At 45.5% G+C, this 21392-nt stretch overlaps 1 protein-coding gene across 1 annotated transcript in view; it reads left to right on the plus strand.

Moving 5' to 3' along the window:
• Nucleotides 1-21038, plus strand: part of SHISA6 (shisa family member 6) — a gene marked incomplete at both ends in the record, with an annotated part of 227455 nt that extends 206417 nt beyond the window's left edge. The window contains 2 exons of the mRNA XM_080356403.1: nucleotides 16059-16211; nucleotides 20488-21038. Of these exons, the coding sequence (XP_080212529.1) occupies nucleotides 16059-16211; nucleotides 20488-21038 (704 nt within the window). The remainder of the gene's footprint in view (nucleotides 1-16058; nucleotides 16212-20487) is intronic.
• Nucleotides 21039-21392: the final 354 nt, after the last annotated feature.

Raw genomic sequence — 21392 nt, forward strand, 5'->3', positions numbered from 1 at the left:
ATCTGATCACTCCTCCAGCTGTGCTCCGAAATTCTGCATTGTGGTCTGACAGTTCAGGGCACTGTGAATACTTTATTTCCCTAACGGAGTTTCCTAGTAAATAGATTTGAACTCAGATCCTTGTCTCTCTGATAGATATGCTGCTGCCTAACTGGCACTTCACAATTAACAGCATTATCTTGTTAAACCTGGAGAGCCACAGGAAGGCTCAGCCATAATTTTAAAGCATTTTATTGCTTAGAAAGTGTTTACAATAGGCTACAGAAGTGGTAAATGAAGACCAGTGCTGCATTCAGATGCCTGATTAGCTCAGCCACATGAAAATGCCAGTATTTCAGAGTCTATTTTGGATGCCATTTCTTAAGCAGTAGCCTCAAAGCATCTGAGTTTTTTAGAGGGAAAAGAGGGAAGGGAAGGGAAGGGAAGGGAAGGGTAAAGATAAAGTATATCAGGTATTTCAGGTGAAATGGAAAGCTGATCAGAATCAGAAGACAATATTCCTATTCATGCAGATGCAGATGGAGTTGTCCTTAGTGAAGACACAATTTCACACAGTAGTGGGGTTGTGAGAGTAAATGACTGAATTGGAGTGCTCTGTGTTTTCAGGAGAGAGAAACCTCTGTTGTTTCTCTTCTGGAACAATTACTGTGTTAAATTACGTCTGCTGCTGTTTTAAATTCTTGCATTTCACACGCACAAGTGTCTTCATCTCTGTGTAACCTTTTATCTGCCAGCTCTGTAATGTGTAAGCAACACAAGTTGAGAAGAGGACAAACAGTTTGGATGTTTTCTGTGATTCGATCTGTAGATTATCTTTGCCGTCACCAGGCTGGCAGTCCTTGCTGTCCTTAGCTATTCTGCATGACTGCGGTGCTACACCAGGCTGAAACCCAGAGGGACCAGCACAGGAACCACGGGCTGCTGTACAAAGCACGTGGAAGGATGGAGACCTCCTGGGGAAATGTCTCACTTTCTGAGGCTTTCAGGAGAGAAGTGTTTGTATAGCAATTCACCCGTGCGCAATGAACTTACCGTCTGCAAATGTCAAGGAGAGGCATCAAAAACTACAGCAGGCTCATTACTCACTGCCTAGTTTGCAACTTTCAAAAAGAGATCTAATAACCTGTAAATAAGGTAATAAATGGTGGGTAAAATAACTGATAAAATACGTGATGGACACCAAGCTGAACACGAGCTATTGGTGTGTCCTTGTGGCAAAGGAGGCCACCAGCATCCTGGATGCATTTGTAGGGATGTTGCCAGCAGGTCTTTCCCTCTGCTCGTACTGGTGAGAAACCTCTGTAGTGCTGGGACCAGTGATGGGCTCCCCAGTATGGGAGTGGTATGGATAAACTAGAGTGGGGCCAGTGAAGAGCCAGGAAGATGTATAAGGGACCAGACCATCTGTTGGAATAGGAGAGGCTGAGAGCTGGGTCTTTTCAGCCTGGAGAGGAGAAGCTCAGGGGACCAGTGTATGTAAGTAACTGGTAGGTAAGGAAAGCAGATGGAGCGAGGCTCTTACCAGCGGTGCCCAGTGATGGGACAAGAGGCAATAAGCACTAATTGTAACACAGAAAATTTGAATTAAAAAACAAGAAAAAGCTTTCTTACTGTGCATGTGACTGAACACTGGAAGAGGGTTTGCAGAGAGGATTTGGAGTCTCCATCCTTCCAAGACACTCAGAACCCTAATGAACATGGTCCTGGGCATCCCGTTCTCGCTGACCCTGCGTTGAGCAGAGGGTTGGATCAGATGATCTCCAGAGGTGTCTCCAGCCTCAGCGATTCTGTGATTTTATGAACTTGACAACAGGAAAACATCTGTAAGAGAGATGTTTGTTTCAGGACACAGACATCCCTGGTATACACCATACGTAACAGCTGCCCTTGCAACCAAAAGGCCTAAAAATTCCCCGCAGAGGAGACTGCTCCGAAGCTCTTTGTCCCAGCAGCCCCGTTCTTGGCCATACCGACCAAACACCAGGCTAGCAATAATATTCAAACCACATTTCTGCTTGACAGTGTCACGAATTGAACCTGATTAAGTCTGTACATACTGCCCCAGGCCTTAACCTCACAACTTTTCAGAAGCACAGAATATTTAGATTATCAAAGAGAATAATCAATTTGCTGATTGACAAGCCGCAAGATCCAGAAATATCTACATGCGGAAGAATTTTCTAGTAATAAATTGTTTTCTTAGTCCCACCAAAAAATATGAAATCTTGTAAGAGTTGAATCCAGATGATTCAGCTAAGATGTAAAGTATATTGTGTTTTTTGGAAAGTATATTGTGTTTTTAGGCGTGTATCAGACTTACCATCGCACACACTTTTAATATCGTATGACTGAAAAGGCCTGTTTGAACTCCAGAAACTGTTAAAACCTAATGCAGAAATGAGTGAGCAGGATTTTGTATTGTGCTTGTTGGAAACTAGATGGAAAATGTCCCATCTGATCCCACAGCACTGAAAATCCCTCTGGACAGTTGCGGGGATTCCAGAAATATCTATTTTTTAGTTTGTCCAACCCATCCTTTGGTCCGCTTTTCATGTTAAAGTGATAATAGACTATATGGAGGAAGAGAAACCAAAGTGGTTACAAAAGTAGTTCCCGCAGGATTTTTGCCTGCTACAGGTAAACAGCAGTGGCTGATCCACAGGAACATTCGAACTTAGGAGCTCTTGGGGGCCACTTATTCAAGGGCACTTGAGGTTTCTATGTGCACCTGGTCTCCTCTCAAGGTTTGCTCCTCACATACTGGTAGCCAGACTAATATCCTTCCTATATTTTCAGCTGGCTGTGTGTAATCAGTGCCTGTTTTCCAAACGGAGGTTCCCAGTCTATTCTCATGGGAATGAATAACCTCTGATTTGAATCCTGGCTGTACACGGGCTGTGCAGGGTTGTCAGTGAGATAAAGTAACAGCCAACATGGATTTCTCAGGAACAAATCATGTCAAGCTAATCTTAGTTTTATTTGTTTTACTGTGTTTTGTGGCCGGGGAGAAATGGCTTATGTTAAGGATCATGACCTTAGCAAGATTTTCAGCAGTTTCTGGGAATGTGAGACTAATTAGAGAAGCATGTCCTTAATGAACTTCTGTAGGGCAGATGCCATAATGGCTCGCTGGCCGTAAACAGTGAATAGACATCAGTGGAGGGATGAACTGACATGGATCTGCATTTAGTCTTGTTGTTCCTGGTGGAAAAGGAATTTGCTTATTAAATTTGCACATGATATGAAGCTTGGACGACCATAAGTCTGTTAGATGATGAGATTAGAATTTAAAATGTTCTTGACAAATTGGGGAAATAGACTGAAAATAAATTGATTAAATGGAGAAAAATGCTGCGTATTGGACTTGAACCGGAATACTAAAAAGCCTTGTGTATGTTGAAGAACAATTGAACAAGTAGCAGTTCTTTGGAAGAGTCATAAAAGATCACAAACTTTGCATGAACCATGAAAAGAAAAATATCATGTGAGTTTGTGTGAACAAGAGTAGATGGCTGAGAAAAATCCATCCGCTCCACTCTGTACCGGTGAGGTCTCCGCTCGGAAACACGTCCCAGACCGCATTACAGACTTGGAAAGGTTCTAGGTTAACTGGAGAAAACACAGGATGCTAGAATGAGAATCACCCAAGGCAAAGCAAGTTTTCTAGGGAAACATAAAGGAAACAGCGTTGTTTAGCTTGAAGAATGAAGTTAAGTGAGCAGGAACAGCTTTGTCATAAAGAAATTGCAGAAATAAAGGGGATTTTTCTCCACATCCCTGGGAGTCCGGAAAGAAGCAATTGGCCTAAAAAGCAGTAAGAAGGACCTAATGAGACAGATCTTCTGGGAATAAAGTGAAATGTCAATGAGGGGTTTTTAAGAATAGCAGAGTAGACATCAGCCTAGCCCACCCTGCACCGAGAGAGCATGAGGTGTAAGAAGATTTCTTAAAAACCTCTTCTCAGCCTACGATACTACAGTTACATGATGAGTCACAAAGATCCGGACAAAGAGTTCTTTCCGTATTGAAGCCTTGTCTGGGAACTGAAGATGATAGAAGTTTACCCGCAGTCACTTTTCTAATGTTTTTTATTAAAGTGAGAAAGAAAGAAGGTTGTTTTCCAACCCGAAGGGTAGTTACTAACGGCAGTGGTAGCAGTCGTTCTGCTGTTGATTGTCCTCCCACTTTGCAGCGTGGTGCATTTAATGCCGAATGCATCAGGTCTTACAGGATTCTCACATCTCAGGGGAGGGAGATATACAGTTGACATGCAGCTATTTAACTCTATCTCCTGCGTTTCTGAGGCCACTTCTTTGATCTTTCCCCGTACTCGCACAGGACGTCGCTGTTGTGGTTGCGGTCACGGTGGGAGAGTCTGTTTTCAGGTGGTTGGGGCTGATGTCCTGAAAACCTCCCCATGGGATGGAGATGGAGCGGTGGAGGTTCCAGCAGCTCCCAGGGATGTCGGTGCACCAGCTATGGTTTTATTCCTGCCTGGACACGCTCCTTACCTTGGCAGATAACTCTAATTTGCAGGCTCAGCAGAAGCGGAACCGTTTCCCATTATCATGTTCTTCTTGCATCTGGAATTTTAAGTGAACTACATAACAGAATCTTCTGCTTTCTTAAGCATTTTCTTCTCCTTTCTTTAATCATGCTGAGATTTCCTGTGCATACTGCGAGCTGTAATTATCATCTGCAGATCAGTGGGTATGCTAAGCTGTTTCTTAAAGGGATTTTTTTTTGTTTTCTGTGAATTTCAGATGACCAAGAACAAAATTATAATCACCTGATACTAAACAGTGCCACCCAGACACCTACACATGGTAAGAGAAAACAAAGAGCAAAATTACACATGTTGTAACTTTCCTCTGCTAGCCAGTAACATTTACTGGTATCAAAGTATGTTTAATGTTAATAGAAATGTTCCTATAGTGATGATGCATGAATGGTGGTTTCCATTAACATTAAACATAGGACCATATTTTTTAAAAGTGCTCACGATGAAATATGGCCCAGTTTTGTATAACAACCTATGAAAATTGTGTTTCCCCATGTCTGATTGCTCCTTTCTCCCTTCCACATCAGCAAGGTGCTCTCAGATTTAACTAGCCATAGGATAACCAAGGATAAGTGCATCTTGTCGGCCAAGCCACTCAACCGATGGTGCTGCTTGTGCGTGTTTCTAGGGTAGGCTGAACAACAGTGAACACAGGGCAAGGGCTCCTAATCTGATTATTTGATGTTGGTGTCACGATATGTGGGCAGAGTCTGAGTTGGCAGCTCAGTCCAAGCTGTCCAGCCCAAACCCGCCTGGGTCTGGTCGGGACAACCTGCTGCACCCCCTCATTAGCTGCACGGTGCCTCGCTAGTTTCTAGTATGTAGGATAGGTAGAGACCATGGGGAGATTCAGGACTCCCCCTGCCCACTTCCATAACCAATAGTGCCTCTTTCTAAATCAGTCCCAGTGGTTGCTCTCACACCCTTCCAAATCTCCTTTATTGTGGAAACGTGACGTTTCTCTGACCCTAGGAATGTGTGAAACCCAGAGCACCTCCATGTCCCCACACCCACCACAGGGTCATACAGCACTGACCTATGCCCATAACCTCAGCAGTGACATCTCAGGAGATGTCTGGGGCAGCCTATCACCCCCCATAAAACCTGTCTGCTCACCCCTCTAAAGGGTGCGAGCAGCCCCTCCAGAGCTCCTCCAAAGCTCCCCTGGGTTTGGTCTTCGTACCCAAACAGCTTCATAAGTCTTAATACCCCTTCTGACAGCGCTCTTGCAGGGCTCCGAAAGACCACGGTTTTCATTTGTCTTACGTGGTTCAGCACATTTACTGGCACCTCTCTATCCAGCCCTCTCAACCTAATAAACTTGGGGATGCCCCGTGTCATGCTTTAGCCAGTTTTAAGAGTTCAAAAGACACTCCTTTGTTTCCCCCTTTGTTTCCACCATCTCATGCCAGCCTGGAGATGTGTCTTCACCTTCTCCATGGCCAGAAACCTTGCCCCTCTCTGCTCCAGCCCTTCTGTCTCCTCTGCCCTATGTCCCCCTTCTTTTCTATTGCCTTGGCCCTTGCGGAGCAGTTGGTTGTGGGCAGCATGTCCCCATGCATTGCAGCCACCACAGACCACCCAGCCAAATCACCTGCAGCTCCCGGCCCCATCCGAATCCAGACCAGTCACCGCCTCCCAAATCAGTGGTTCCCCCTGTCTCTGTGCAATCAGTCCAGCCTCTGAATGAACCTCCGGGTCCTCTCTGCTTTCTTCCCCCTTCTGCTGCCACCTTGCTTGGTCTTGTCCTTGCTCTTCCCTGCACCCTTTGCCCTTTTAATGTGAGATGTTCCTCTAGCAATTGCAGTTGGAACCTTCTTTCTGCTGGGGAACCAGTAAGTGACGGGTGTATCTCAACATACATCCGTCCTCTCTTCTTGCAGCTCTGAATCTCTGTATTTGTTAGTCCTTTTGTTTTGGTGTTTGTTTTTAATTCTGAAACTTCATCTTGATAACTATTGTGGAATTGATTAGTTGTGACTGTTGTGTGTTCTAGTATAGAAATTTCCATGCTGCTTTGCTATGAAGAAGGGTGGGAGAACGACTGCCCTTGAAAAGGTCACCTCATATCTTTGGTGTTTGTCCTTCCTAGGGGGTGGATCCGGCAGCTCCTCAGCTCGCAAGTTACTTTTATTTCTAAGACTACATTAATAGGGTTATTTTTTCCATCTCTCAAAAAACACAGGAGAAACAATGACAAAAAGACAAAAAATGTGAAGTAATATGGTTGAAATTTTATTGTCTTCTGGTCTGTCTACTTGTTCTTCAAATCTAACATGTGCTGGGTTCTGAGATCCACCCCAGCAGAGCCAGATGAGTCCCATGTAACTGTGTCTCTGCCCAGAAGCTTTAATGTAGCTCCGTCATTGGGTCTCCATTGCATTCAACAACTTAAGGCAGCGACATTTGCTAAAACAGTTATCGAACTTCCTTCTGGACCTGCCAGATGCTTTTCTTTTCTATGTCCTCAAGAGACAAAAATCAAAGCAGATCTTTTGCTTTTTTTCTCCACTCATTGCTCGTGTTTACTGTATCTTAATAATTTGGTGGTACAAAGTGACTTGAATGATCTGACTATAAAGAACTGTATGATTCAGAGTTATATTTTGTTCCTAAGTTACCCATATGGTCATAGGCACTTATGTTCATTATATTCATGTGTGCTGCTGCTGGTGAGCCATTGCTTGGTGAGTCTAAAAACATATTTGGACCTTTCAAATAGTGCATCAAAAGAGCCTGCAGTATTCATAATTAACTGCTGAAATTCTGAGATAATTCAGCAAATCCACAGATTGAATTTAATTCTCTTCCTGGGTGTGACATGGTGCACCTTTTGTGTGTAACTGTGCAAATTTGTAGGTGGACATGAGCTGTCCTTCTGAGCACCATGACCGTGAGCTTGTCTCTTGCACCCACCATGCAGTGACACCATCGAGGAGCCCAAGAAGGGCGAGAAGCCAGTGTGAGGTTCCAGAGCTGCCCCATGTTGCATGTGGCCTGAGTTCAGTTCACTGTTAACTGAAGCAAAACAAGCAGAGAAAGGTTCTCAGGCCACTGGCACAGAGCAAGCAGGGCAGGGGTTGTAGGTGACCTGTCACCAAACAAGCCACACATGAGCCTCAACGGGCAGAAATCCCTCCGATGCGTGGAGCAGCTCCCCGGGGGCTGCCTCACCCAGCGAGGATGCGCTCGGACTCGCATTTGTGAAGGGAATTGTGAGTTGTTGCGGACTGCAGTACCTGTCCGGATGAGAACGGGGCTGCTGTGGCTGGTGATCTCTCTCCCATCTCCTGCCACCACAGGAACTTCGTAGGTTTCTTACCTTCTCCTGTAATTCCCATGACAATGAGTCTCCCAACTCACACGTCGCTATGTGAGCAGCACGGGCTGTGCAGACATGGGGCCCAGGGCTCTGCAGGAGACCTAGAATCATAGAGCCATAGAACGTCCTGAGCTGGGACTCACAGGGATCATGGAGTCCAACTGCTGTCCATGCACAGGACACCCCACAGGTCACCCCGTGTGTCTGAGGACGTTGTCCAGTCTCTTCTTGAACACTGTCAGGTTGGGGTCGTGAAAAAAAAGCAGATTTGACCTGAGGTCTCTGAGCTGTTCAGCTTCAACTTCAGATTCCCAGAATTAAAACCCTGAGACTCTGTTTTAACCTGGCCTGGGGGTCACCACTCTTGTCCATGCAGAGGACGTGCCCATTGCAGTGGATTGTGAGGCCATGAGATTGCTGATGTGATTACACCGAACTCTTTCTGATGCAGGAAGCAATAACCACTAATTAGCGGTGGGATCGCATATAATCCGTTCTGTCAGGCTGTTATCAGTTAATTAGCTGTTCATTGCACAGTTAACAGGGAGTGAGAAGAAACTCTCCCTTTTCTCCTTGCCTGGCTGGCAAGTGTGATGTGTTGGGGGAGACAATTTCCAATGGCGATCAGGAGGAGTGACCACAGGCAAGAAGGTCTGTCAACCCGCCATCTGGACCACCAGGATTTAATCTCTGCTGGTGCTGAGGTGTTGAATTAGCTCGTGTGACTTTTAGTATCCCACATCTTAAAGAAGTCATTGATTTTCTCCTGGTTTCCGTCTATTCGTGCAGCCAATTCACTTCTAGGATGCTGCATGTCCCATTATAGAGGTATCTACAGTTCCTTAGAAACTTCAGCCTGAATTCTGCTTTCAGAGACAGACTTCAGACCCCAGCTCCACCGAAATCAGAACTTTGGTGTAGGCTTCCTTAGCTCTAGGCTTCAGTTTTACATCAGCTGCAGATTTTAGCTGCAAATGAAGAATTCTACAGCTATTTTGTAAATGTAGCGATTTTGTAATTAAAAGGTGAATGTAAGTGCTCAAGTACGAGTTTCTAAGAACAGTTAAATTTAACTTATGAAATGCAAGTAAACCTTCTGATACATTAATTTATCTTGCTCAGCTATTCAGTCTTTATACAAAATAAACACATAAATTTCTTTTCCTATAAAAACATTAAAATGTGGGAAAAAACTGTGCACAGAAAAGAACTAGGACAGTGGAGCATTAGATATAACAGAAATACATGTTGACTACCTGGGCTCAGTTTCTATAAAGCTTATTACTTTATTTTTTACTGCTACTGAAGTTTAATCTCATTACATTTAGTGCATATTTAATTATGCTAACCAAAAGAGTCTTGTATAAACATTTTTATGTCTATATAAAAAACAAGCACATTGCTAAATAATATAGTTAGTAGGAAGTTCATATCATAATTTTTATGTCAGTTCATTGCATTTAATAGTCATGTCAGAAAATACTTGGTAAACAACCATAAACAACAAATGGCTTCGCCTCAAGTTTTTCATTTGTCCGGGCAGTTTTCTATAGATGATGTCTGGGTTTGCTCTCATGGAGGCAAATTTCTTTTTATAGGTGTACCCATGTGAGTTTCAAACAAACTGCTACATATGTATGCATGTATGTGCATGTCTCTTTTATATCCCTTCCGTCCTTCCTTCCTTCCTGTTTCTCTTTATTTCTTTCTTTTTTTCCTTTTTTCTTTTCCTTTCCTCTTCTTCTCTTCTCTTCTCTTCTCTTCTCTTCTCTTCTCTTCTCTTCTCTTCTCTTCTCTTCTCTTCCCTTCCCTTCCCTTCCCTTCCCTTCCCTTCCCTTCTTTTTTTTCTCTTATTCTCTTTTCTTCTTTTCTTCTTTTTTTCTCTCCTCTCCTCCTTCTTTCTTTCCTTCTTTCCTTCTTTCCTTCTTTTCCGCCTTCTTTCTTTTTTTCTCCATTTCAGAAATCCAGGCCATCTTCCTCCCACACAGTAACAGGGCTTTGGGGGATATATTTCTTGCATCAATTTTCTAACATCAGACCAGAAGCTTCAATTTGGGACAATCCCAGAAGATATGAAAATTATTCCCTATACTGTCACATCTCCTCCAGCAATTTGTTGAGAGTTTTGTGTCTGTTGTGTTTAAGACACTGTTTACAAAATTATAACAATTAAGGAGTGTTTAAATTAGATTTATCCCCAGTAGAAATATATGGAAGGAAATTAGAAGATAATCAGACCTCCAAAATACAACCTACAGAACAAACAGACACATTATATACATGACTCTTTCTGTGGAGCAGCAGGGGTTCGGTGGAAGTGGAGAGAGAGATGAACCAGACTGGACAACATAATGCCAGATTTTTCACGCGTACAAGTTGCCATTTGTCACTTGTCACCGTGCACCGACCTTTCTTTAGTGAGCAACCCTGAGGCTGAGAGCAGATTAACAACTTCAGTGGTACCTCCCTTTAAAGCACTCAGTGTTGAAACAACTGGTCTGCTTTTTAGACTAAATACATCGTGTGTTTGGACAAAGAAATCACTTTTCTCAAGGCCTTACTATGGCAGGGCTAAAATAGCCTCCCAGCTCCGGGGTTAACCACCCTGCTGATTATGGAGGCCTTAATTTGCAGATTAATACTCTTATGCCACCCATGGCATGGCCCATGCTCCACCCAGCACGTGACTATCATAAATAAAAAGCTGAGGCTTGAGGAGTAAAACACAGCTGTGTAACTGTGTCTTCAGCCTCATGCCCATGAGGAACCCAAGGAGATTCTCTCTGTGGCAATGCAGGTGTGAAGCAAAGGGCTGAAAAGCTCTGACATTGGCCTCAGGTTCCTCTTGCAGAAGCAAATCTTGGCCCGTAAGCAAAGGGAAGCAGCGTCTTTATCCCTGGTGCATGTGAGACTGGTGAAAAAGAGCAAAATTTCAAGAGGCAAAATGACAGCACCATGAAAATCAGAGCCTGTGAAACTGCTGATAGGAAGGGGGGTTTTGGTGTTGGCATTACTAGAAGTGCTATCGCTGTGGAGCTCACAATGGCTGCACCAGAACATTGTGTGGTCCCTGCATCATCTTCAGCCTGTCTGGGGGGCTTGTGGCTCACCCTCGTCCCAAAGAGCTGGAGGGGGACAGTCACCCAGCCCATTCAGGGTGGATGATTTGTGTCTCTCAGTTAGTTTTGGCTTACTCACCTTGTTGTTTGGTGCCGGGATGAAACACGCCGGTTCATTTTCCTTTTTGAAACAGCTTCCCCTGCATGCGTTGGCCAGCTTCCAACGGGTGGAAGGAGTTAGCACGCTGATGGTTTTCAATCACATCATCTCAAGTTCAGCACAAATTAGTCCTTGTCCCGGTTCTGCACAGTTCCACATGCTGGTGCCAGAGCCGTGTGTTCTCTACATCCCATGAAAAGGCAGCTAACACAAGGAGAAGTTAATCTACCTTTCGCTGTGATTGCTAAGTGCAATATGACTTTCTGTATTTTTTCCTTTGATTTTAATTGGCAACATTATTCCTTTCATCCCATGTTGTAGTGTGTGACTGTGCTACCTGCAGTTAAGTACTTTGTGTACTCAGAAGCATCGTCATGTCAATAGCTCCTGGGTGATACAATTCAAGTATATTATTATGCTGCATGTGTATATTGGAGCATTTAGAGCATCACCTTGCAATGTGCTGCTGTGCCTCATCCTCTTTGCATCTTACCCCTTCAGATTTCTGTTCTGTTCTCTGACAGGAGCACTGAAAGACCTAATCCCAGCATCATAATGATACGCAGAGGTTTTTTATCACTAACTGCATTGAAAATCCCCCATCTCCAGCTCATATAAATGAGGGCAGCTGTTCACTGGAGAGCTGCTGATTTACACCACAGAGAATCTGACCTGGAAATGTATAAAACTCTCTGAGACTCTTCATGAGAGATGCAAAGGACTATTAACATCAGTGTTTGTAGCATAAAAACATAAGTATGAAAACACAAATACTTTACCCCCCCAAACACTGAAGATTTATGTTATAAATTTTAATTTCAGTCTGTGAATATCAGTTCTTTGCCTGGTGTAACAGCATGTCACTTCCAGGATGGCTCAGGAGGTGCTAAGTATTGGCAGAGAAGGCTACCAAACGTCATCAGCTACAACCAGATTTGCCTGCGGAATGTGGTCCTTGGTAAGAGCTCGCATGGGAATCAGAGGAGACTGTGTCTGGGCCTTCAAATGGCTGAGCAGAAGGCGGTGTGTGCTGTGACAGGGGCTGGAGCTGCACCGAGCTGCGGCTGAGCAGCAGAAGGCTCGGTTCTATCAGTTTCTCCTAGGTGACATTGTTTGCTTTCTCTGGGTGAATGTTTTAAAAGGCATCTGTTGAAATGTCTTGCAAAATTCACACAACATATGTGCAGACTCATATGCTAATATGGAGCACATCTCTTTTGCCACCCGAGCTTTGTTTAAAACTTTGCATAAATTCAGTGATTCTGTCTTGGGTGTCGTCAGCTCCTGTCCTTGTACATTAAAGGTTCTATGCCTCATGTAAACACACTTTGAAACATAAGCTGTCTTCCAAGAACAAGACACTTCAAGAAGACTTCAGGTCTCATCTCCACAACACGAGCCTCCAACTTCAGTAATCCCGAGGCGGTTTCTGAGCCCTGTGCTTGCAGAGAGTTTGCAAAGCGCTGACAGTGAATTGAGACTCTCCCTCCACTTAAAGTGACTTTCTTTCCTTCATAGATTCCAAAGCAGGCGAGCGCCTGCACAAAGCAGAGAAGTTAATCCGTGTGTCCATCCAGAGACCAGTTGTAACCGCAATCCCCAGTGCACAGGGTAAAGTTCTGTGGGTGCCATGCTGGCCACCGGCCTTATGTCCTGAGAAGGTGGTGGTTGGAACCGTGTTCCTCTGGCTGCCCAGGAGGGCAGGCAGTGCTCTGGTTCCTCAGGTGCAGAGCTCTCCACCCCATGGCACCACCTTCTTCAGTCTTCATGCAAGAGTTTGGTCCAAATGGAGCAGGGCAGCCTTTCTGAGCCTGGCCCATGAGTTCACTGGTTCTCATGGAAATATAGCAGCGTTTGGACTGGCCCAACAATTCTGGCTGATGAAGCAGAAGAAGTGCACAGTTCTTGCTTGTAGGTGTCCAAGAAGAGACATTAGAGCTGCAAAGGATGAGTCTCTCTCCACAGAGATGCCCGCTCCCTTCCTGAGCTTATCGTGTCAACAGTGTGCAGCGTGGTGAGTTTTGGCAGTGCTGTGCCACAAGCCACCAGCCCTGCCCGTGGCTGGAGCAACACTGCACTCGGTTGGAGAACCATGAAACCGCTGATGCTCAGGAGATGAAGAAATGCTGCAGAGTTGAGCCCTCTCCTGCTCAGTTCATCAAAGAGACGCTGGCGGAATGTTAAGATGTTGCTTTGGCTGTAAAAAGGTGTGCTTGCTTTGCTGGATGATGTTCTCGTATCTGCTGCACGTGCTGTGCCCTGGGTGAGCTTATCTCCTCCATGTTCCTCTTCAAATAACTTTGCAAATAGTGCCCAGAATGCATGAGGTATCGGAGGGGTATAAAATGGCACAGGGTTGCAGGAAGGTGGCGAGGCAAATGTGAACTGTTAGTGGCTTCCAAAGGTAATCCTAGTAACCAGGAGACATGGTCCATTTTCCAGTGCTCATCTCCCACTGCGCAGAATGTAGAGCTGGACTGAAATGAGTGGGAATGCTGGAGAACAGAGCAGCACACAACCTTTTCATTTACGTCTTGTTAATTAATTGTGTCCTGCATCTTCCACAGGAGCCAACAAACAAAAAGTAGAGAGACCAGATAAAAGCATAACTCAAATACATTGCAGGAATGAAGAACTACGAAGAAACTTCTGAACTGGTCTCAAAATATAAATTGTACAAGATATTTCTCCTTACTCTCAGTTCTCTGATCTCACCATCAAAGTATATTATGAAAAAGACATCTGAAATGATATTGGGTCATTTCTGTTTATCCCTTATTTTGCTGAATGATGGGCAGTGGATTTCAAGGTGACTTCTCATTTACCAAGATCATCATGGTCTGTTCCTGACTGACTGGATGGAAAAAGCAGTAAGAAGGTGTACTGCTTCTGCACAAGCCCAGCAGATAAATGTGTGGCACTTAATTTCACACACCTCATGCAAAGAGTCAATTAATGTTCCCGCTTTGGCACTGAACACAAATTCCATACATATGACTGGGCTTATTTCAGCATGTCCAATCCTCCATGCAAAATGGAGATTAGATACAGGTTCTAGCTGAGAAATTTGCAGAGAGATGTTACCCCAGGGTCCTTGCCACACAAGCACAAATACGAGTGGGGACACAATTTCAATGCTGATATAGTCTCTGTTTACTGGATAATATCTAATCAATTGTTTCCAGCGCCCTGATGAATATCATGCACTTCCTAATCCTGCATTCAGTCTATTAGACATGGATTGAAGTCATCAGCAAGGAAATAATGTTCTCAGAGAGATGACACATTAACTATATGCTCACTTGGGGCTATGTTCTTTTAGCCAGACAATAACCCTATTTGAGGAGTGCAGAGACATAAATACGAAATAGGAAAGAACAGTTTATTAACCAAGATGGTTATTGCATTGTTAAGAGGAAATTTTCGCCATTGTTAAAATCTGTAAGAAAGTGTCTCATAATTTCTCAGAACTGGGGAAAAAATATGCCGCTGTGTGGGAGTGTGGGGGCCGTTCCTGCTCTGTGGGGTGACTGACCCAGTCCCTGAGCCCAGCTGAGGTGTTGGTTGAACCGAGCCGGTCCCTGCTCCTGGCTGGGCAGTGTCAGCCCTCAGTGGCTGTGCTGGCAGCGATGGGGACCACACAGCATGGGGGACCCAGGGCTGGTACCAGAAGGTGCTCAAGGAGAGGGGCAGCTGTTCCACTCATGGTCATAGCAGGGGAAGAGGACACTGCTGTGGCTTGTTCTGCAGGAGGCTTCATGGTGGGGAAGCTCATGGAGCAGCAGAGTGTGTAGAATCAGTGACGACAGGGGCAGGAAGGAGCACTTGTGGGCTTTCTTTACATGGTGGTTGTAATTCAAGTGTCCAAAAACGAGTGGAATCAAGTCTCTGGCAGGACCCACATCACTTGTTCCAGCTCTTTGTGTCTCAGATACCCTGTCACACCCCAAATGGCTCAGGTGCCTCTGAACTGAGCACTGGGCAGATTACTGTGCCTAGAGCTGCACAGGAGTGCTGGTTTTGGGAAATCTTGAGCAGGTTTATGTCAGAAGACAAGAATGTCCCTACCTGTCTTTGAGAAGAAGTTGTACAATGAGGGGTAGATGACAGAAGGTTTAAAATATCTAGGGTAAGTCACAGTGGGAGAAAAGTTGTGGAAGCAGGTCTACATCCCCACGTGCAGACACGTTTGGGAACTGCTGGGTCCATTTCTAGGCAACAGGGAGCACCAAGAACGCAGTGAAATGTGAGCACTCGGAGAGGGGGAAGATGTTCTGCTGTCTAATGCAAACAGGACCCCACGCAGGAGAAAGGCAACAGGGGGTGAAATGGCCTGACTCTTGCTAAAGAGCTGACTTTGTGATTCAGGTCTAGAAAAATGTCTACTGGAATATCTGCATTCTACTTGGGTGGATTTTGTTATGAATTTTGAGTTGGGAGAAGTTGTTAGCAAATGTTTGGACACTGCACAAAGACAACACATTTGACAAGGTGAAATTCTCCTACTGCTCTGTTACTTTTGTGCAGAATCTGTGCTTTGATCTCAACAAGTCCACGGTTCAAAGGAGGTAAGAGGGGTCTTGAGGCACACGAGTGCACACTGAGCACATGTTGCTTTGCTCTCCATGAGCACACTTTAGAGGTGTGTACAAAAGGGATGTGTGAACCCAAGGCCTGGGCGTCTGCCGCTCCTCAGATGAATCAGAAAACTTAGCCCTTTGATTTACTTTTCAGACTATACCTGAACTGGCCACCTCCTTGGCCTTTTGACTCAGCTAACTCAGTCCCATCACCCCTGCAAGCTTCACTCTTCTAGCTTTGCTTCAACATGTCCAACATGATACAGATCTTCTCCCTGCCGGAGACCGTAGGAATGGCTTGCCTATCTCACCTCAGTTTGATGCACACTGTAGACATGTCTTTCTCTCTTTGTTTGTTTGTTTGTTTGTTTTTCAGACAAGCCACGAATGAACAACATCCTTACTTCTGCCACCGAACCCTATGATCTGTCTTTCTCCCGGTCCTTCCAGAACCTCTCTCACCTCCCACCATCCTATGAGTCTGCTGTCAAGACAAACTCAAGTAAATATTCTTCTCTGAAAAGACTAAGTAGGTGTCAGATCATTTCATTTCCTTTGTATCTCATTTGCTTGTAAGACACAGCGGGCACAACGTTAAGTCAATAACCTTCTTCCCTCTGTCGTTGTGCCACCCAAGTTGGCATCTGTGGTAATGATTCTTTTGGCTGTCGCTTCTTATCAAGGAAGAGTATAGAGGAAGAGTCACTTCATTACTGTGGGAGCACATGTTATTTGCTTACTGACACCTCCTTGCTGTGCTGCATCCCACTACTCCACCTTGTATCTCCTTTTTCCTTCTGCCTGAGCTGAGATGAGCCAAGCTGGCTGAGCTCACCTTGGCACACCCAGGGCAGATATCTCAGCGTCCATGGGGGTAGCTGGACCCAGTTGACAAACTGAGGCCAACAGAAAACTGCTGAAATTGTTGGGAGCATCTATTTCAGTCGGAGCAAATGTGCCTGCCCCGAGCGGTGCTGGGATCTGCCGTGTCTCGTGGTGCACGTGTCCGGATCTGGTCCTGACCCGTGCCGATCACTGATCCATGGTGCCTCTCTGATACTTCAGCACGTTGCTCACTACCCTGGTCACACTAATTACTATCTGTTCTTCCTCGCTGTTTTATGTATTGCTTTGCTCTGCCAGCTTTCCCATAATGCTCCAGCCCAACACATTTGCTGATGGCAAATTCTTCAGCTTTGGTGGGATTATGAAGTAAGTGATATTTGTGTGGTCAAATGCTCTCTCCAGACTGAAAATAGGTTTGTAGTATGTATGCTTCTGTGAGCATTTTCAGGATGCAGCCATGTATCACACTGCTTGATTTAGACAAATAACTTAGGTTTTTGCACTTGTAATAGCTCCCCAGGTCCCAGCACAGGGACGGTCACTGCCCTGGGCCTGATGGCCACAACAGTGCTGGTACCAGACAGGTTGCTGGTGGCCTCTTGGCCACCTGGGCACACACTGGCTCATGTTCAGCCACTGTTGACCAGCACCCCCATATCCCTTTCTGCCAGGCAGCTTGCCAGCCGCTCTTCCCTGAGCCTGTAGCGTTCATGCGTTTGTTGTGACCCAAGTGTGGGACCTGGCACATGGTCTTGTTGAACCTTGTACAACAGACCTCAGCCCAACGATCCAGCCAGTCCAGATCCCTCTGCAGAGCCTAAATCGCTCTGTAGAGCCTGAAGGCACAGCCAACGGGAAGCCCATCTGGGTTTGCTGCCTGAGAAGCCAGGTGGGGAGATCTCTGATGGGCAGGTGCCGCCTCTGTGGGAAGCCCTGCGCCAAAGCACTGGTGGGTGGATGTGGGACACACAGCTGAACAAGAGCAGTGGTATTAATTCTGTCCTACCGAGCACTCCAGGGAATTGCTGCTTCCAGCTAAGTGAGAAAGGTCAGTCAGGAAGGAAGTGAATATTTCCAGGCTTATTAAACCACTTGGTGTTGGCTAAAGAATCATCACAAATGACTGGGCAGTTTGAAAATGCTAAAGCCCATTAAAACAGGAGAGACAAGCCCAATGAAGAAATGCACTGGGACTGCAGAGATAGAAAAGCAAAGAAATTACTAGGATGGCCTTATATGCCTACATGTATGCACATTTTTTAACCATTGTAACATACAGCCATGGGAATAAAAATACCCTTGGCTTTTCCACAGTCTCTTCCCAAAACAGTGAAAATGTACCTCATTTCCCTAATTACGGTGTCAGTGAACTGTGCTCTGCCTTTCTGCAATAGCAGCTTAGACACGTTGAGGTGAGATGTGGGAGCAGAAGGATTCATTTGGTGCTCTGCCACCAAATGGGGAAAACAACAGAAAAGCTGCCTGAGGGCAAATCGGCTTATCCTAAAGTCAGATGGAGCACTCAAACACTCCTGAAGTTCGGTGACACAAACCCCGATCAATGTTTTTAGAAACTACCAAAGGAGGAAAGAAAGGGTGGTTAAAAATAAGGAAAAAAACCCAAACAAACAAACAAAAATGAATGAAAAATGCCCATATTATGCAATTTCAAGTAATTCTACTTCCAAGTTTTTTAAAGCATGAGTGAAGCCCCACAAGTAGGAGATTGACTTAGTGAAAAAAGGTCTGTCAGTCGATACATTAGTGATTTCTTTCTGTCTACTCATCATTTCTGGCCTTTTGGAATCCACTTAGGACACATTTTTGAACTTTTAAATATGTCCATGAGGGAGAAACATATTTGATTTTAGTTTTATTTTGGCTAAAATTACAAATGTCAGTTATCACATGAGTGTCAATACAAAGATAAGGGGTAGCAGTATCAGACTCCCTCTGTCCCAGTAAGCCTGCCCGTGCAATGAGGACGAAATGAATCAGAGTGGATGGTTTCAGGCCCCGGAGACATTTTGATTTTAGCAACCAAATGTCCACACTTCCCACCCCCACGTGTGGGTGAAGCTCCTGGTGTCTCCAATCCCAACAGCCTGGGGCTGTATTCATTTCATTGCTTTCCCCGGGAGCAGAAATATTGCGGTTACAGAGCTGTGCTGAGCTTCTTCCTCGGCACGAAGGCACGTATGTGATACATGTGCCAATATCTACACATCTCTCGGCATCATGGGAGGAGATGGCTTGAATGACTTAGAAACACCGTTGAAATCAGTTCCCTGACTGGTTAAGCCACTGCCAGCAAAACGCTGTGCAAACTTCCACACTGTTTGCAGGGATGGAAGAGGGAAGAGAAGCTTATTTTTAATGTTCCTAATTGGCAAAACTTTTAAAAGTGCAGAGCATGCTGCATTTTTTAATTATAAATTAGCAAGGACCAATATCAAACCACTTTTAATCAACTGATTCTGCCACCTCTCGAGCAGACTCAGACCACAGTGAATCTCACATAAGCTGGTTTAGCTTCCGCTGGCAATTAGCACAGCCAAATGTGAGCATCCAAGCACTTCTCCATTTGGGATGTTCTCTGCTTTAGTTACATGTATTTTGAGTCACTTGGGTGAATCCAGTGGAACTTCTCAGAGCAGAGACCAAGTGTCAGCATCAAGCATCATTATCAAGTCTGTGCATACTACATGTGGGCAAATCTGTCTATGATTATAGAATAAACATTTCTAAAAGTACTGTGGCCATATGGAATTTCCTCTGTCCTTCATAGGCTTCCTAGCAGGTGATTTTGTAGACACGAGTTTGAGGCCAGAGGAGCTGCAATCTGACACTGGCAATGAGATGCTCTTCCAATAAGTTTGTGATGTCAAAAAAAGACTCATTCCTACAATATACACTCTGGAGAGCAAACCCCATCAGCAACAAGCGTGTCAGTACAGGAGAGATTGGGGTGATCCTCACACCTCAGTGGTGTGTAGGCTGTGAAGAAGGGGTTGGCAGCAGCGCGGGAGCCAACAGGCTGTGAATTTCAGCACACGCATTCTCAGCTTGTACTTTTGGATGCCAAGACAAGGGGATCGACCATCCTTCTTACAGATCCTCTGGGTTATGTGCACTCTTCACAGGACTATGAGAAGTGGGGCCCAGGGGGCACTGAATAGAGTGCTGGATGTGTGGGAGAGGAGACGAGGGAATTAGTGAGTGGGACCATCCAGCACAGGATGCTTGCAGCACTCATGTTTGGCTGGAACCTGAAGGCACCAATGTGCAACCGCTGTCTTGTGAGCAAAGCTCTGGGATGTTGTTAGCACCAATCACGTACCATAAGGTTTCTCCAAAAGCACTCTGCCTCCTGGGACAGTCAGCCAATTTTCTTCATTTTTCAGCCAATGTGGTACAAAAAACCTGAGATTTATGGCTATGTCAGAGGAAATAGGAAATTTCCACATCATGTTTAACTATTGTTGAATGCCTACAGAGACTCTAAGGACTGGAAGCGGGACCCACCTCATGATTGCCCAGGCTGTCTTGCAGCAGAGTTTTTGCTCTTTTTATCCCTGTGCCTTCTTTGTATGTGTATTGTGAAGGTGATATTACATAGTTTCTCCATAACCCGTCGTTTGTGTAAATCATGTGAAACCGCAGTCTGGACTCAACAGTGTATGAGCTCTGTTGTGTCATGGTGTGAGGTGCGATGCATTGCACAGGGACTCATACCTGTCTGCGTGCAATTTATAGCTCTGCCATAAGCCCATGGCGACACAACCCACACAGGGCTGGTGTCTCTCGGCAGACAGCACCCTGATGTGTGTGTCCATGCCCAGGTCCAGCTGCTGGTCTCACCAGGAGGCCACTCCAAGGCTGTGTGCTCCAAACAGCCCCTTTTCACCCCCCGGGACAACGCTCTGACATTTCTGACTGTTTCCTTTCCTTTCCCACAGCTGACAAAGAGGCTGATGAATACTACATGAGGAGGAGACACCTGCCCGACCTGGCAGCCCGGGGCACGCTCCCTATCAACGTCATCAAAATGTCTCAACAAACCAACCACAGGGACAGGCCCCGCCGTCCCATCCGGGCCATGTCCCAGGACAGGGTGCTGTCTCCTGAGAGGATCATGCCCGAGGAGTTTAGCATGTCCTATGAACGGATCCTCTCAGACGAGCAGCTTCTGTCCGCCGAGCGCCTCCACTCCCAAGACCCCCTGCTCTCCCCGGAGCGGTCGGGGTACCCCGACCAGTCTATGTCACGGGCATTGTCACACACAGACGTCTTTGTATCAACACCCGTCTTGGATCGCTACAGGATGACAAAAATGCACTCCCATCCTAGTGCCTCAAATAACTTGTACAATACCTTAGGTATGAACCCGACCTCCGCCAAGCGCCAAGCATTTGCCTCCCGACGGCACAACACGGTAGAACAACTGCATTATATTCCAGGACACCACCATCACTACCGCACAGCGAGCAAAACAGAGGTGACTGTTTGATATGACCTTGTGCATTGTAGATACTCATTAGGGACCGGGGTGGCCGCAGCACCCCATACTGCAGTGGCCTTATAGGCCAAGATAACCTCTAATAACTCAGTGTCTGAAAAGACTTCTCTGACAGTCCCATCCACCTTGTTGTTTTTAAAGCCACCCTTCATTGGTGACATAAGAAGAACCCAAGCAAGCAAACAGATGATAGTGAGGGATAACAGAGGAGATTTCCTGACGTGCATCAGTTTCTGTCAAAGAAAGCCACAGTAATAGATGGCTCCTTCCAAGGGCTCACCTGCATTAGCTCATTGTTTTTATGAACTTAGGACTTTTCAGTTGCTACAAGTAGAAGCAGTCTCA

This window comes from Nesoenas mayeri (assembly GCF_963082525.1).
Source record: "Nesoenas mayeri genome assembly, chromosome: 19".
In the NCBI taxonomy this organism is placed as follows: domain Eukaryota; kingdom Metazoa; phylum Chordata; class Aves; order Columbiformes; family Columbidae; genus Nesoenas; species Nesoenas mayeri.